Here is a 17,500-nt window from a genome sequence, read left to right as displayed (position 1 = left end):
TCTGTGTGTGTTGGTGTAAGTAAAAACGAAAGTGATAGACTCTGCATACATCGAGACAATTACATTATGAGTGCGTGCGCCAGTAGGCCGCATTACCACATTATTGAATGAGGCGGCCCAAGGTACAAACGAGAAAATGAAATAACTGCAGTATTGATTAATGTTAAGGGTCTGAACTAAATGATACAATGCTTTTAACACAGGACAGATCCTTGTTCTGGGAAGCGCCATGCGAGGTTGTAGGGGTGCGGAGAAACAGATGGACAGAAACTCAATAACCTTATCTCCTCTCCTCTCTTCACCTCTCCTCCTCCCTCTTCGCTCTCTCATCTCCACTCATTTCCTCACGTTTGTCTCCTCACGATCTCTCCGCTCATCTCTCTGCTTCTCTTTTCCTTCAAATCTCTTCTCACCCCCCCCCCCCCGTCATCCTCATCTATTCTCAAGCCCCATCTTCTCTCATTTCCTCGCTCTTGTATCCTATCTCATCCATCCGTGCCCCCTCATTCCCTGCGTCCCGCACCTATCGTCACCTCTTCTCGGCTTCCCCTTCCCGTCTTCCTCCGCTCCCCGCTCGTCAGTGCAGCCCAATCTTTAGATCTGCATGCACATTCAGAATCTGAATACTTTCAGACAGTCTTGACAGGAAATATTGAAACACTTATTGTTCAACACACAAAGACACCCGGTTAGAACTAATCACCAGTTTCTTCAAACAGAAGATGGGTGCAAAATGTGGTTCCTCTGGTTTTTAACGGCACCTTTTTGGTGCCGCATTTTTTAATGTGTGTGTGTGTGTGTGTGTGTGTGTGTGTGTGTGTGTGTGTGTGTGTGTGTGTGTGTGTGTCTGTGTGTCTGTGTGGGTCGATGTGTGTGTCAGATGAGATGGAGTTCGGTAATTGAGGGTTTTCCAAATGAGCCGATTGTTGCAGCGATTGTAAAACACATAAAAGAGGGATGGATAAAATGAGGGATGGGGGAGATAAAGGGAAGATAAGGAGATGGGGGTGGGGGGAGGAGGGTACGGGGGCAGATTGCTGCACTTTTCTGATGTGTGGGGAGACAGATAGAGAAAAGAAAGATCTGGGGGTTTTTTCCTCCTCTTTTTCCGCATGTGGCGGTCTAATTAGCATGACAATAGCAACAATCAGGTGACAGACGGGAGAGGAGGTTATTAGAGTGGCACATGGCTTATGAGGTTTTAAGCAGAGAACACACACATACACACACACGCACGCACACGCACAGAAATGAATGAAACCGTAAAAATGCAGACAGGCGGGATTGGCACTCATGAATATGTTCAATACAAAATAAAACTGCACAATCTTTTTTTATTAACAATACTTCCATCATTAGCACTACAAACAACTGCCATAATCACGGCACCAGTAGTTTTCAAAGGCGTAACGGCATGAAAAATCTCGGGGCAGGGGGATGCCGTCTGGGATGTTGTTTTTATACACTTTTGAGAAGAAACAACGGTAACAGAAAACACTATGGTAAAACTATTTATTATGTTATGAAAACACCCATTTTTGATATCAATTCACTGTATGTAAGAGAGGCAAAAAAAAAAATAAGATAGTTAAAATAAGAGCAGACTATACGCGAGAACTTAGAGGATGTTTCAATCGAGGTTCAAGTGCCGTGATGAAGAGGATCACCCTCCCACACTTTGAAAACCTCTACACTACTCCCCCGCCACTTGGTTGAATTAATCTATTGACTATGGCTATTGGCAGTACGCATACCATAAATATGCCAGTGATACAGCTTAGAATCTACCAATACGGATACCATTGCTTTTTGCACTTCAGGATGACAGAATGATCAACAGAAAATTAAGTTTGTCTCATCATTTAAGATAATTTCTGAAACAATGTTCATCCAGCTGTGAGGATACTTAGAAGAATGGCCACCTGGGAACTTCAAATATTAAATAAATTAATTTCAAAGTAAAGAGCTTCACAGTCAAGTGCCATTGCTTTTTTTTTTTTTTTTTTTTAAACATTGATGGATCGGAGAGTAATTCTTCTGCAGTGGAAGTTGGCGAGACCCCCTCATTTAAATGCTGGGTTAAGGAGGTGCTTCAGTGATTCCACTGGAGAAGCTAAGATAGTGCCGTAGCAAGCAAAAGATTCTTTCAAACCTGGACTCCTTTTCTAGAATTTATTGAGAACCGAGCTCTCAACACCACTAATAACTCAATAACTTGATACGGAAAGACCAGCTAGATGTGGTTGACTGATTAAGAATGTTATGCCTTCCTCACTGTACGAAATCACAGTTTATTTATTTACTCTATGTATTGTAGTGTGAATTGCCTCTGTGAGTGTGTATTTGAGTACATCCATACAGTGTGAACTTGAACATACAACACAAATTTGATTTGGATGTAGGATATATATCATTTTCCCACCTTTTTTTTTTCCTCCTCTGGCCTAAAAAAAAGTAAAAATAACCTTCAGGAAAATAAGTAATTTTATTTCCTTCTTGGATGTCAGTAACTCCGTCAGCTGCTAGACGCTGCACTGACCCGCAAACGGCAATCACTCCCGGGCTTCCCCAAGCCATTACAACTCTCGCTAATTTCTCTACTCACACCTACACAAACCAATCCAGCGCACCTGAGTCCGGAGCAGTCAGGGTCAGCCTGCCTGATTAGACCGAGGGCGGTGTGAAGGGACCAGCTGGTGCCGGGGAAAAAGGCCCGGAGGAATTATTGACCCATCTCAACTCTCACCCCCTTACTCGCACATACACACCCCGAGCTGTGACCTGTGAAATTACTGCTCCACTAGTGAGATTTGTTTCTGAGGGGCTCTATCAGCTTCTCAATGTGCCGTGAACACAGGTGAAATAGAGGAGACACAAAGAAAACGCATGTAAAAGAAGACGAGCACTCAACTAAAAAAAAAAAAATAAAAAAAACCCAACCATAACTAACAAACATTTTTTCTGAATGTCCAAATAACACAGCAAAGTAAAGACTGCTTCATTATGCTGAGATAAATTGCTTGTCAAGTCAGTGTGTGGCTGTTTAGCTGTTTCCACTGCCGTGCTATTGTACTCTGCCACACAATTTGTCAGTAATTCTTGAATTTACTCTAGAATTGTAAAACTGAATATTGAGTGTTTCTAAAAAAGAAAGTGTTGAAATTACTAGATAGAGAGAGAGAGAGAGAGAGAGAGAGTCTGGGAGAGAGAGAGAGAACAAAGCGAGCGAGTGACAGTATGAGAGGAAATGAAAAAGAAATACAGTCAGGTCTCATTCGTAATATGGACGCTGCTGAATATTCATGAGGCAAAAAAAACCCACATCCAATTAACTTTATGAATTATTAATTTTCATGATAAAAGCTTGATGCATATGCGTTTGCTTATTTGTTGTTGGCCTAAGTGTCACAGAACACCGGTGTGTGATGGACTAAAGATCCGTGAGGTGTTTGTGTGCGTGCGGCTGAAAATCTGAGGTTTATTTGTCTGTCTGCTTGTTGACAATGTTTTAGTGCGCACAGACCCTCTCCTCCTATCTTTCTCGTCTCAAGGTCTCAGGCATTTGTGTGCAACAAAGTCTATGTGCAGAAAAAGGGACTGGACATTGCCAGCACAGAGAAGACATGAAAACTATACATCTCTCTGTACTTTGGCTCATGTGAATAAAGGGGAGAATTCACACTCAATTACAGGTGATCTTCGCTTCAATCTTCATACCAAAGCAGTTGTCTGCCGCTGCTCTCTGTGATCTCCTATACTTTGTTTCGATATAGCAGAACTCGCAGTGTGTATTGTCTTACAAGGGCGGAAAATGAGGATTTGATTGCGGGTCAAATGCTGCCCGTTAATCAGAACCTGCTGCAATGCAAAATCAGCGTGTTACTCTAATGACAACACTTGTATCAAGTGACCACCTGCTCTGACATTTAAAAAGAGAGACATGGCAGAATGTGTCCGAGATAATGGAGACTTGTCTTCCCGAATTTACTGCCACACAAACCCTCATCAGGCTCACAATATCATTTCAGAGAAACACAGAGGTGAAAGGTGGGTGATGAACGGTAGGAATGTTTTTTTGACGAGTATAGTGTAAAAAGTTAAATATCTGCCATACATAGATACAACAGGGGCCAAGCTTCCATTTCACTTGCTTTTAGCTTCGGTTCATGCTTCAGGGTATTGCATGGACAGAAAGTGTCAGCCTGAGTTGTTCCTGTAGCGCCAGTTTGGTTGTGGGTCCAAAACGCAGAGGAGAAAGATGTTCAAATTTAGCCTGGGTGTTTATGTAGTCTGACACTGAGTGAGAGTGGTGAAGAGTGAGGGAGAGAGAGTGGGGGGAGTACTAGAGGGTGAAAAGAGAAGACTGGAATTGACTGAACGAGACAGGAGGCAAGAAAAAGAGAGAGAAACAGGGAGCAAATGAATGAGAAGATTAGATGGACAGCGACTGAGATAGAAAGCAGGAGCACCAGATAGGGATATGAGACAAGAACAGAATAGATTGAGAGAGGGAGATTGAATGAGCTACCGCCAGCGCCGTGCCCAACGATAAGGATTCAGCTATCTTGTTGAACCAGGCCTGTCTCTGTCTCACCTACATGAACACACACACTCACTGTAATTGTCTAAACACAATCATGTGAAGTAAACAAGTGGCCGTTTGAGAGCTGGACGGCTACGTCCCGTGCACACGGCCACGCGTCACAGGTGTGTTACCATGGGAATACAGCTTTTATCCGATCAGGGTCAGCCCTTATTTACATCACCAAGAGCTCTGCCGCGTTTGTAACAGGCAGGCGACAGCCTGACACCCACACACGTGCTCTCGCTCTCTCATGAAGACACAAAAAGCCAGGGTGGTTAGGTTCACGAAGACATGGATCACGCTTGTTTCAGTAATGCGCTCCGCCGCATTTTCGCCTTCACTCACATCTTGTGACGACGCCCTCCAGCCTGATGATGTTTGGGTGGTCGAACTGTCCCATGATGGACGCTTCCGACAGGAAATCCCTCCTCTGTTTGTCGGAGTATCCCGCCTTCAGACTCTTGATGGCCACGTAGATTTCCCTCTTCCCCTGCACGCGCAGCCTGCCACTGCACACCTCCCCAAACTCTCCTGCACACACACACAGAAAAAGGCATAATGGAACTTTGAAACTTGCTTTTAAAAGATAAGCTTGGTACAATTTGATGAATATCTTCTGTCTCTCTTATCTGTGACTTCAGAGTTTTATAAGCTCCTTTATTGACTCTAAATTGCATCCAGGTTTTTCTTTTTCATAAGCCTACAAATCTTCAGTGTTAGAGGTGTTAGTGAGTCCTCCCCCTCCCCCAAAAAAAGCAAATCCCTGAAGATTTGATTTCTAACAAGTTAATTTTTCAACATTTATTGAATTATTGAAGTAGTCTTTTGCTGCTTTACTGCCAACTCACCAGCTCCGATGACTCTTTCTATGCGGATATTGGAAGCATCTATCTCTTTGGCAAAGTCTCTGACAGCCTGGTTGGGGTCTTCGTAGGTGTGAGGATGGATGTAAGTCCTGCTGCCTGGAAGCTTGACTGCACAAGTGGACAAGTGGAGAAATGGGAACAGAGTTATTTAGAGCAGATTAGAAACATATTGGCACAGAAACAACTTGTGCTTAATATATGGCCTCAAACAAGGCTATCAAAAACTTCATAATATTAAAAACGGTACTTTATGGGTAGGCGCAAACTTGAGATGCTCGGCGTCTTTTGGACTTTTTGTGCAGTTCGATTCGAGGATGAAATGCGAGCTTGAGCGTGGGCGCTCTGTTTGAGTGACATTACGAATTATTACCTAATAAAACACATAACTACTTTGTTAGCATTGGTGTTAAAATGACTCATAATTTTAACAGGAACCCATAAGGAGCTTCACTCTGCCAGCAAACTCTTTGTGCATGAAACTGTGAAACAATGTGGTTTATTAAGCTTCGACTGCTCCAAAGTCATTGACTTATGTGGTGCAGCTCCAAATGTTTCCGTACTTTACAAGACATGGTAAGCAGTGCAACGCAAGTACGACTGTTGCACGTGAAGAAACAAACAGTCATTCGTTTTTATGGTGTCGTGTCATTGGAGTTCATTCTGTTCGAAGCAGTCTCCCTTCTTTCTGTTGTTTCTAGTCATTAACAGTGAAGTGAGTCAATATGAGTAAGTGTGAAACTTTATTGTGTTTAGTTGTGTGTGTATGTGCATGCGCATGTGTGTGCCTGGAAGGGTTTGTCTTAACCTCGGCCATGCTGGAACTGCATCTTCTCTTCGTCAGGGTCCTGCTTGGCTTTGATATATCCACAATGCCTGAAAAACGTAATGAGCACATTCATTATGATGCACTTTTATACTGCAAAGAGCATTTTCCCACAACAAAGATGGCAGCGTAGTCCGGATCATTATAGGACATGAATGAAAGTTAATTTTACAATAATCCTCGACTGTGCATGTGCAATAGCGCACATCTGTTCGCCATATTAAATCTGTGATATTTTAGAAAAGGCTCATACTGTGTAGACCCATTCACTGTGTGTGCAGACACTGCAGTGTTTCATTATGCATCTCCCCACCACAATCATGTGTATAAGACAAGCCTGGGGGGGGGGGGGGGGGGGGGGTAAAATGAACTGTTTCCATTTTTCTCCGCTTCTACCAATCAATTCAATCCTCTCTAAGCTGGCTTGCCTCAGGTTGACCAAATAAATGTGTGTGACTCAGATCTATGAATCAAAGCATTTCCCTTTACTCAACTCTGGACCCTTGTGGACCCCAAGCAATCCTTTCAACATTATCACAGGCCACACACACACACAAACCACACACCTTTCAGGCCTTTTTTAACCCCCCATTGCACTGATGCACACTGCAGGGTGGGTTAGTGCAACTACCAAGACTAAATATTGACAAATTGATCAAGTCAATCCTGAAGTGCAGCTGTGAGGAAGTGTTAAACTTATTCTGGTTTAGAGACCCTGAGGGGTGTGTGTGTGTGCGTGTGTGTGTGTGTGTGTGTGTGTGTGTGTGTGTGTGTGTGTGTGTGCGTGCGTTTTGCTGATCCACAACATAAATAATGCAGCATTTTCACCCATTTTCTCTTTATTATGAAAACCAAATACTTAAATTAATGACCTAATCAGGTGGGAATTTTATAAACCACAATTTTAAATGTTGAAAACATATACTTAAGTTCTCTGTGTGTGTCCAAATAATTTTTGATTGATAGCTTCATGACATCACTATATTTTATCATAAAGATTATTAATAAAGAGGCACTGATCTCTTCTTCTCTCCATCTTTCTGTAGCATTTCACAGGCGAGTCAGCCTGCAGTCAGTATTGTCTGTCCATCTTTCAGACAAATAGATTCGAGCTCAGGCCCAGGAGTCACTGGGAACACCTGACAAACAGTATGAAGTGAAACACGAAAGAAACAACCAGCAAATATGTGATAAAGCAAAGGAGGCGAACAAAATTAAGCCAACAAAGTACAAAAAGGTGGGAATACTAACTAGCGGATGAGACTGTGCCATGACTGAAAACGAGACGCACCGTGCACCGAAAATGGAGAAAAGTGGGGTTTTGCTAGACCAACTAAATCTCAGTCATTTGGCGTTTAATCCTTGTGTTGATTTTACACAGCTGAATGCATCATATAACCCAGACATCAATAGCCTGTCCTGGGAATACACACACACACACACACACACACACACACACACACACACACACACACACACACACACACACACAGGAACTGGTTGCTGGTATTTGAGGATAAGGAGGTGGGGGGCATACTGTTTTTATGAAAGGGGGAGTTGGACCCCACCTGGTTATCAGCTGGGACCAAGCAAGTCGAACACCAAGGGACTATCATTACCCCCTTGACACACTCGTACACACATGAAGTGCTTCAGGGCATGTGTTTAAAACATATGGCAAATGGGGACATGGGTCACACCTCTGCTCCAACTGTGATAATCCCATCGGGATGCACACACACACACACACACGCACACACACACCCACACGCACGCACGCACGCAGACAGACAGACAGACAGACAGACAGACAGACAGACAGACAGACACACACACACACACACACACACACACACACACACACACACACACACACACACACACACACACACGCACACACACACACACACACACACACACACACACACGCACATTATCTGCACAACACACACTGGAAAACTATTCCCCATCACTGCTGGATGTGTTGACGTGTGGTAGTGAGAGTGTGTCTCCGTGCGTGTGTGTGTGTGTGTGTGTGTGTGTGTGTGTGTGTGTGTGTGTGTGTGTGTGTGTGTGTGTGTGTGTGTGTGTGTGTGTGTGTGTGTGTGTGTGTGTGTGTGTGTGTGGTCTGATGGGAAATGAACACATTTCCATAGTAATTACAGAGCAACTCATTTCTCCTCTCCAGTTAGAAGTGTCATGAATCATTAGCGCTGCAGTCTTAAACATGGCACAAAACCTGACATGGCTGTGGCTTTTGTTTCCCCATGACAGCTGTGTCTGGGTGTGTGTGCTTGAAACTGATATTCAATGCCGTCAACTAAATGCAGTTGATCTATAACTCTCCTATTAAAGACTCGGGAGGACTATGAGGAGGTCATTTTCAGATACCTCAGGTATTTGTTTATTTTCATTCTTATTCTATACATTTTACATAGTACTAATCAGTTATGGCAGTTAGAGAAATGGTGAGAGTCCTAATGGTAATCAGCGTTTGCTGTTTCCAGTTTACTGTGCATGGAGAGAAAAAACAAAAACATGCATGTGCAGGAAAAACATGCAAACTGCACACACTACATGCTAACCACAACACTACATTTTAGCAGCATGGAAGGAAGCTTGTGAATGCCCCACTGCCATAAACACATCATCATAAATGTTTACAATCCCTCGAATAACTATTTCAGCTGAATCTAATGCATGATGTAACATTTTAATGATCATGCTCAATCATTTATGCTTTAATATAGGCAAAGCCCCTGGGTAATGTTAGGGGAAAATTGCAGCCTTAAATATTCAGAAAATCAACCCTGAATCGCCATTTAGCTGAAACTGTCGTCTGTCCGTTCCTTAACCAAATGTTTCAACAGTGCGATGCCGCTGTCCATCTGCTTGCTGCTTGTGTGAGTGGCATCCCAAATCAAGAGGCGGTAAGCTATAGATTGTTCCCAAGCCAGTTTCAGAGGCCCTTGCAGCGAACGTCACTCTCTTCTCCTCCCTCCAGCCTTCTACACGCTCGTTTGAAGGAGGTTTTGGGGGCTTTTGAACACACTATAACACAGTGCAGTCATAGACGCATTTCCTTCATGTCTCGTTCTAATATTCTCATGTGACTCTATGGTAATGATCTACCCTCAGTCTACAATAACAGCTTCTAATGTCAGAGCCTCGTGTTTTTTTGCACAAGCCGTGTAGGAAAACTACAGTGTAGCAACAAACATGAGCACATTTGATTGGAAATTTATTCTAAAAGTTGACTGGCTACTGTCTCATATTGATTCGAATGCCTAATGTGTTTACAAAAAGAGCATTTTGAGAGACTCTAGCGGAAATAGACTTCACGACGAGACAGTCCTGCATCCACTCCTCCAGTCTGCAATGAGCCATTCTCACTACTGAGAAGAAGTCCATGTTCAATTTAGCTGCCGTGTACAATGCTCTCTGTTGCTGACAATAAATACACATCCCACATGCGCGGGTGTATATTCATTCTGATTTAAAGAACACTCTACTGCACCCATCACGCCAAAACACACACATTAATGGACTGCAATGTCGCTATCATAGCTGAGCTCTCACCTTTCTCTTTGCCTCTCTGTTCCACTTCACTGAGGACAACAGGCTATCCCTGTCCTCCAAAACCACACACTCCACATTTGCATATCAATTTACTTTTTAATATAATACTCTGTCACTCGAGACCCATTTGTCATTCTGCTACCAAGCTTCCACCTTCACAGATCTCCAGCCATATATTATTGTCTCCGTAGCCCCTCCCCCGGTTTTCTCTCCCACCTTCCCCTTGGCTGCCCTTTATTTCTCCAGCGTGTTAATTTAATTTTTTTTTTCTTAATTCTTCCTCTAAAATGAAACTTCCCCCTGCTTAAAAATACACATGTTGCCTTTTTTCATTTTGTTGCAATCTATTTATCATCCGTGGACAGGCCCTGTGCTCTGCTCTCCATGTGGTCGTGCTGCGTTTTCTCTTTTTTTTTTTTTTTTTTGGAGATAGAAAGACCGGACACCGAGAGCTGGAAGGAGGGAAAAAGAAGAGCGAGAGAAGGAGATGGAAAAAGAGAGTGCTGACAGGCAAGAATGCACAATGGGGGTCCAAGCCTGCATACCAACTAACAAGCAATCAGATGGAGGGGAAGAGTGGGGAGAGACTGGGAGGCAGCATAGGAATAGAAACTGGATGGTTAACATAAGGGATGTGTACAAAAAGAGAGGTGTGCAGCTGTGTTTGTGCTGCAGCGACAGGAGCTGAAAGCAAAGCGGAGGAAACAGAGATAGTGCATGAACGAAAGGAACTGAATCGAAAAAGTAGCAGGAAAAAGATGTAAAGCCCTCAGAACCGGGATAAGCGCAAGAAAGAGAGATGAAGGAGTCAAATACAGACTGTATTGATGGAGGATTAACGGAGACAGTGGACAAGCAGAACATTATCAGCACATAGCTCACCCCTGAAGGGAAGACACAGGAAAGGGAAAGGATAAGTGATTTGATGGACAGATTAGGAGCGCATGACAAAGAGAAGACTGTCAAGAAACAACATGGTTGCAGGGCACATCCTGGGAAAGAATGAATGGCATCTCCATCTGGAGGCTTGACTAAACTGCTACATGACAGCGATTTTGGAGAAGACGAGGACATTTAGAGAAGGAGCAGTCATACCTTCAGTTACTCCCTCTTATAAAAACGCCATAGTCAGTCATTGTCTTTACCCACTTACTCCTCCAGATAACAGGAAGCTGGATCCGGTCCCAGTGTACACTGCCCAGACAGGAACAGACCTCGGGCAGGACGCCAGTCCATCACAAGACAAACATGGGATAGATAAACCCTCAAATTCACTCAAACAGACAATTGGAAGTATTCATTTCATTCGGGTCTAGAAGGATACTGCAGCATGCAGAGGTAAACTGACATAAGCATGAAGCGAATGCTAAACATAGTCAACCCATTGTCAGGGGATATCACCCTAACACTGGAGCAAACTACACCAAAATATAGTCAAGACTTCCAAAACAGTAAATATGCCCTTAATGACTTGCCGACCTCTGAAAAGGTGAAATAAATACATTCCAAATCATAAACCCTAGATGTGCATCCTTAGAGCTGTCACTAGACTTTGGCATTTTTGTATCTCAGTTATTCACATGCACTTCAATGTCCTTTTCAATGATATAACTACCATTATTTGTCTTTTTGGTTCTTTTTGAGCCTCATTAGCCTGCACCATTTGTACACACAGCGTGTGTGTGCATGCGGGTGTGGAGGCACTTTATTGGACGTGACAAAATAAAAGTTCAACATCCTTTGGCCTAAATAAAGTGGCCATTTGTTTAAAAGCAAAAGTAGAAGACAGTTCTGCTTCTGTTTCTGATAATGTCAGTATTTTGGCAAGTCTTCATTTATTGGTCTATTAGCCTCGGGCTCCATTCTTGCCTCAATTTCCCCTTCAGTCTGACTCCAGGCTATTGAGAGGAAGACAACAACATATACGACAATGAGTTGTGCTGATTTGTTCTTCCTCTGATAATTAAAATGGGCACTCAGTGGTTCTGGTGTCATTGTAGGGTGCCGGGGCTGCAAAAGCTTGACAGCGCTTTGTGAAACACTGACCCTTGTCAGACGTAGGTTGGGTCATTATCAGATCACACATATGCTGCTATAGTCTACAATATCCTCTTTCTTAAGCTGCAACAACCTGAACTCCACAATATGCCTGCTTTATCAGACAGATAATCTTAAAAAGAAGAGTCTATATGAATCGAAGGGGGAGAACAGAGCAAGGCAACAAACAAAGGGAGGCAGGGATATTGAAGGACAGCAAAGAAAATGGGCATATAAAACACAGAAGAGATGGACTGAAGTGGAACGTAGAGAGAACACCTCAAAGGAAAAGATTGAGAGAGGCAAAGAGGAGATCAAACAAAGGGAAAGTTTGGCAGGGCAGACTGAGAAGTTTCATTATGCAGCAAAGGCATAATAAAGAGGTTGTGAAAAGAGAGAGTGAGGTAAAAGTGAATGGTGGATAACCTTGAAACAAAGCGGGACACAACCCAGACTTTGAAAAAAGTATAAAGAGATGGACCAAAGACAAAGACAGCCATGTGTGAATGGCAATGTGTTGGCAAGACTAATTTTAACTTGAACCTGACTGTTAAGGGAGCTAATGACTCGCCATCTTTCATAAGGCTGGACATTTGCTGCTGGCAGGCAGACAAGAAATAGGAATTGATACAGTCTGAAATGAGTAAAAGTCAAAGGGGATCATTCATACGGAGGCATACTACATTATGGCTTCCACTTTTATTTTTTTTCCTCGTCTCCTCGTCACTCGACTTGTGTCTTTGCTCTCTTCTCGCCACCTCTCATCTCCTCTGCTCTCCTCTTTCATTTCCTGTCTCTCCACATTACTTTCCCACTGCTAATCAGAATGACAAGAAAAATGAAATCAGTAAATCATTAGTCACCCTTTCAGCATGACACAATGAAATGACACATTTACCCTCCTTTCTCCATCATTCCCTCCTCACACAGACTCACATAGGTAAACACACACACACACACACACACAAACACCCCCGCTGTGGGCATCTGCTCTCATTATTACTCATGATAATGGTAATTCTATTTAATACCAAGCTATTAAATAAAAATAATCACTGAAGAATGAAATCAATTGATTAAATTCACTCATTATTTCACAGCAAAATTATCCATCGTTTTCCAACCTGAAAACCCCCAAAATACATTCTCAGCTTGGGTGCAAATAAACAGTGAGGTTTCTAGAAGCTAATTGCAGACTATTACAAGTAAAAACAACATGGAAAAAAAAAACAACCTCAGATTCAAACAAAAAGTATTGGTAATGTAAGCGAGGCCTCAGTCACAGTTCCTGGCCTTCTCCGTCCGTGTCTGGCAGCGGCTCAGCATTCTCTGACCGCAGTGTAAAAAGATTTACTCAGCTCGGGCTAATTATTAGGAAGGGGAAATGATTAGCTGGAGAGTTATGACTAATAAATCTGTCCATGTTTCATTAACACCCTGTTTGGAAACATTTCATTTGGGTGCATCTCATTAAGGAGAGTGGTAATGGAAGGAAAGCAAGGCGAAGGGGAGAGGAAAGGAAGGAGGTGTGGCGATCGCAATGAAGGTCTGGAGCGACGCTGCCGTAATTGGTGTATTATAGCAGAATCTTTAACAACGTGGCGAAAGGTCAAATGTGAGAGGATGGAAAGAGCAAGAAGAGGATAGAGAGAAGCATGTCATCTGTATCATTAAGTGAAGTGTATTTTTATATTTGCCAACACATCAGTGTGAAACTAATTTCCCTAATGATGTTACTACACCGACACAACTTGATTAGGTCATGAGTGTAATACATGCACTACTGTGTGTGTATGCGTAACCACCAAATGTGTTTAAATGCATTATAAACTTTAAAACCCTGGATGAAAACACTTTTGAATTTGTCGGATGTTTATAGGACATTTGATCAATCCCACTGCAACATCTGCTCATTTGCATAGAGCCAGTGTGTGGAATAGTTTTGCACCTGCGGCAACTCGCTGCTATTATTGCAGTTTGTAAGGTACTTTCCAGGCATTCTGCAGACAAAGCTGTATTTGGCTACACCCTACAGCTCAGCTGCATTAATTGAAGGCACCAGCATCCAAGCAGCACGCACAAACCTGTCCAATGGCATTACACACGCCACCATCAAAATGGCATACATGCATACACGCACCTTCCCACACTGGCCTGTTTTGTTTGAGATTTGCCTTGACTGACTCTTTTTGCTGCCAAGTCATTATTGGTGTTATTATCAAGCAGACAAACCATCACCACCTACAACTGCATTGTGTCATTTATACCCTCACCAAAACGCCATGAGTACACGCCCAGCAATCATGGGTTTTACGTTTGTCTTTGATTCCTCTATTTTCTTTTTCCAGCGTCCAAACTAAAAATCCCGATCCTTTTTGTTTGTCAGTGAATGTGTTTCTCATTTCAATTTCTCACCTCGTATTCAAAATACAAACAAGCGGACACCCACCCACACGATTGTGAGCTGTTTTACTCTGGTTTTGCAGTTCCTGAGCTCCGCACAAGTCTCCTTCTCTCACTGCGTCCTCACCCATCCCTCCCTTCTCTCAACAGCCTGTTTTCATTAGCACATGCTTCTTCCTTCCCATGCTTCCTCAACTCTTTTGTGTCATTAAGTTTTTAAGAATAACCCTGGGCTGAACAACAGATGCTGCGGAGGTAAAAGAGCTTACACGCACAGCAACAGGACGTTCTATTGTGTGAGGAAGGTGTTGCCGCTCTCTATTAGTGAGACTGCAAAGTCTTTCTGCTCATATCAGCATCATTATGTGTCATTTATTTTTACTGCCTTTTGGCCATTGTTAATGAAATTCTGCTTAAAGGTTGTTTTTTTTTTTTTTGTAAATCTCGCTCTCTGAAATATGGATAATTGAATATTGATATAATATCAAATGCGTGCGATCAGTTGATTAGATATTTGATCTGACTTCCATGTAATGAAAACAAGAAAGCCAGTATGAGTGAACAACATTCGGCTCAGGAAATAAAAGATGCACTACATTACAGAGGACTTTCAGATAATATTGCAGATGAAATAGCTGAAAAACACGCCTGACATAGATGGAACAACTTCCCTCCGACTCTTCACCAAAACTCCCACATCAAAAACATGAACTCAGAAAAACACACAGGAAGCTGGCATGTAGCCAGAGCCTGTAGCTATCCAGAGAGAGAGAAGAAAAAAAAAAGAGATGGTTGCAAGGCAGGGGAATCATTAGACTGCAGACAAAAACCGAGGCACAAACACACGCGCTGATGCTGGGAGGCAGAAGCTGTAACATGTTAAACAAGGAGTGAGAGAAAGTGGGGACTGAAGGGGAGAGCGCTTTTTGAGTGAAAGGCCATCTGCTGAATCCATGGCTATGCCAGTCGCCTGCTAGCTCCCCATCGTTCGCACCTGCCAGCCTGCCAAAGCACCCTCAGGAGGACAAAGGCAACCAACTTCACACACGAACGGAGACTCGCACGCACATACTTGCCGAGTAATAATGGCACGCACACGGCAATAACTGGTGTGATTTGTCAGCACCGTGCTGTGTCTGAGGAGCTTTCCATGTTTTTTCATGTTTTCCCTCCTGCGGTAACAATAGCATAACAGCACTTTATTAAACGAGAACAGGACAGAACAGAATAGCCTGCAAATCAGCCCGTTTATGAGGCATAGCTGTTCAGTATGCTGCCAGCGGAGGCTGCAGGGCATGTGCATGTGCCCATAGGGGTATGTGAGATACTACAATTTTGTTTTAAAGTTCAGTGAAGGGTTGTGGGTCGAATAGGTGGAACCTTACCTTTATTCAGACTGATTGATTATTGGGGGAATGATTTTAAACATCAGGCAATAAAGGGAAAAAACAGGAGCCTGGCAAGCATTCGGCATAAAATCAATTAAAACCTGGCTGACTCTTTGTGTCCGTTTCAGTTTAATCATTGCCGATATTGGAATGGACTCGTCCATGTGTCTGGTTCATGTAGATGTGTAGAACAGAACAGGAAATGAAAGCCAAAATACACAGAAAGGCAGAAAGAGTGAGATGAGAGCAGGGAGTGAAAATTTGACTGATAGTACGATAAGATGAATCAGATAAAAAGAATCTGGTATGGACAACACACAAGGGGGATTATTTGTAGATTTTCTCCCAATTTTTGAAAAACCTCAAGAATGACAGTCCCATTGTGCCTCGCAGTGCCAACGGCCACCCATTATCTCTCCTACCCTTTCACTTCTCCTCCTCCTCCAAATGCACTCGTAATCTACCTCTTTATCTCTCGCCTCTTGCACCTCTCCCCTCTTCCTCCTGGCTTTTTCCCTTCTTTCATCAATCTGCTTTTCTCTACATTGCTCTCAAGCCCGCTCCTCTTGCTCTTTATCTTTCACACCTTCTCAAAATGTCTCTCACTAGTGAGTGGTGCAAACATACTTCAAATGTACCCCCCCCCTCCCCCCCCCCCCCCACACACACACACACACTTCTGCAATCTATCAGCCCCACTACCCATCTCATATGTTTATTCCCCTCCCAAGCCTCTACTTCACTTGTGTCCACACCCCGTCACCCTTTCTTTCCCCCATCTCTGTAGTGATGTCCCTTTGATCCTCACTTCCCTGCACACACTCTGCCCATGCACACAGAACACACACCATATTGACAGATGTACAGATGCTGTTTAATAGAAGGCAGTAATCAACACTGCTTCCTCCCAAGCGTCCACACTTCTAAATGGAAGAAATATACACAAAGAGAGGACGAGAGAGGGACCTGGAATTGATGGCAGTGCATCGACCCCTCTGTAAAACCTAGTTAACACTTCCCCAGCCTGTGAAACCTGATTAGACGGGCGTGAGTACATGTTTGTGTCATCACACGTGTTCCATGCACAAAATGTTTAGCAGGCTGTGTTTCTCCTTGACAAACAACCCTGTAATTCCCCTCTGATCAAAAATCAAAACAAAAATGTTGATGTGTTCCTGGTTGTGTGTGTATTTGTGTGCACACGGGACAGTCTCGGCTGATTGCATCCCCCACCGTCAATGGTGAATAGAGCACTCAGGCTGATAAGCAATCACCTGAATCAATACTAATGTTTTTAGTGAACGTGTGTGTTGGGATATGCATGTTTGCATGCATGTGGAAGTGTCTGTGCATTTCTTGAAATAAGTCTAATCTGGTAGAAGGAAAAATATTTGATTACAGATATAGATGCCTGCCATCTCTTTTCTCCTCTCTCTTCCGTTCCTCTACTCTGCATTGTTTTTCCTCTCCAAAGAGTCTATCCCTGAGCCTTTTATCTTCTCACCCCTCACCAGTCGACATTCTTTTATTTTCCTCTCTGCCTCTCATCTCACTCTCGTCTTTGGCCTTCTTTGAGTCGGAGCATTAACAGTCTCCTTACCTTCAAAAGGTAATCATAGAGAGTCCATGCTCTCCACATACAGAATGATGCAGCCTTTAGTTAGACATTGTCAGCCGTGTAAATCTCAGAGTTAGAGGCCCCGTTTAGACTCACCCATGTGCAATCCCTCGGAGAAAAACGGATAGATATGCATTCATTCCCACACAAGCTGGTCTCTCTTCATGTGTTTATTACCAGAGGCCGTCCTGCCACATGATT

At 43.2% G+C, this 17,500-nt stretch overlaps 1 protein-coding gene across 2 annotated transcripts in view; it reads right to left on the bottom strand.

Moving 5' to 3' along the window:
* LOC308115691 (ephrin type-A receptor 3-like) overlaps positions 1-17,500 on the bottom strand; it is an 83,165-nt gene that overhangs the window by 11,576 nt on the left and 54,089 nt on the right. For both annotated transcript variants that reach the window (XM_080473343.1, XM_080473342.1), the window contains exons 11-13: positions 6,257-6,324; positions 5,434-5,559; positions 4,931-5,116 (exon numbers count right to left, since the gene is read on the bottom strand). In XM_080473343.1, the coding sequence (XP_080329469.1) occupies positions 4,931-5,116; positions 5,434-5,559; positions 6,257-6,324 (380 nt within the window). The remainder of the gene's footprint in view (positions 1-4,930; positions 5,117-5,433; positions 5,560-6,256; positions 6,325-17,500) is intronic.

Source organism: Lipophrys pholis (assembly GCF_963383615.2).
Source record: "Lipophrys pholis genome assembly, chromosome: 1".
Classification (NCBI taxonomy): domain Eukaryota; kingdom Metazoa; phylum Chordata; class Actinopteri; order Blenniiformes; family Blenniidae; genus Lipophrys; species Lipophrys pholis.
Note: the sequence above shows the minus strand (reverse complement) of the source record. Positions and strands in the feature narration are given on the sequence as shown.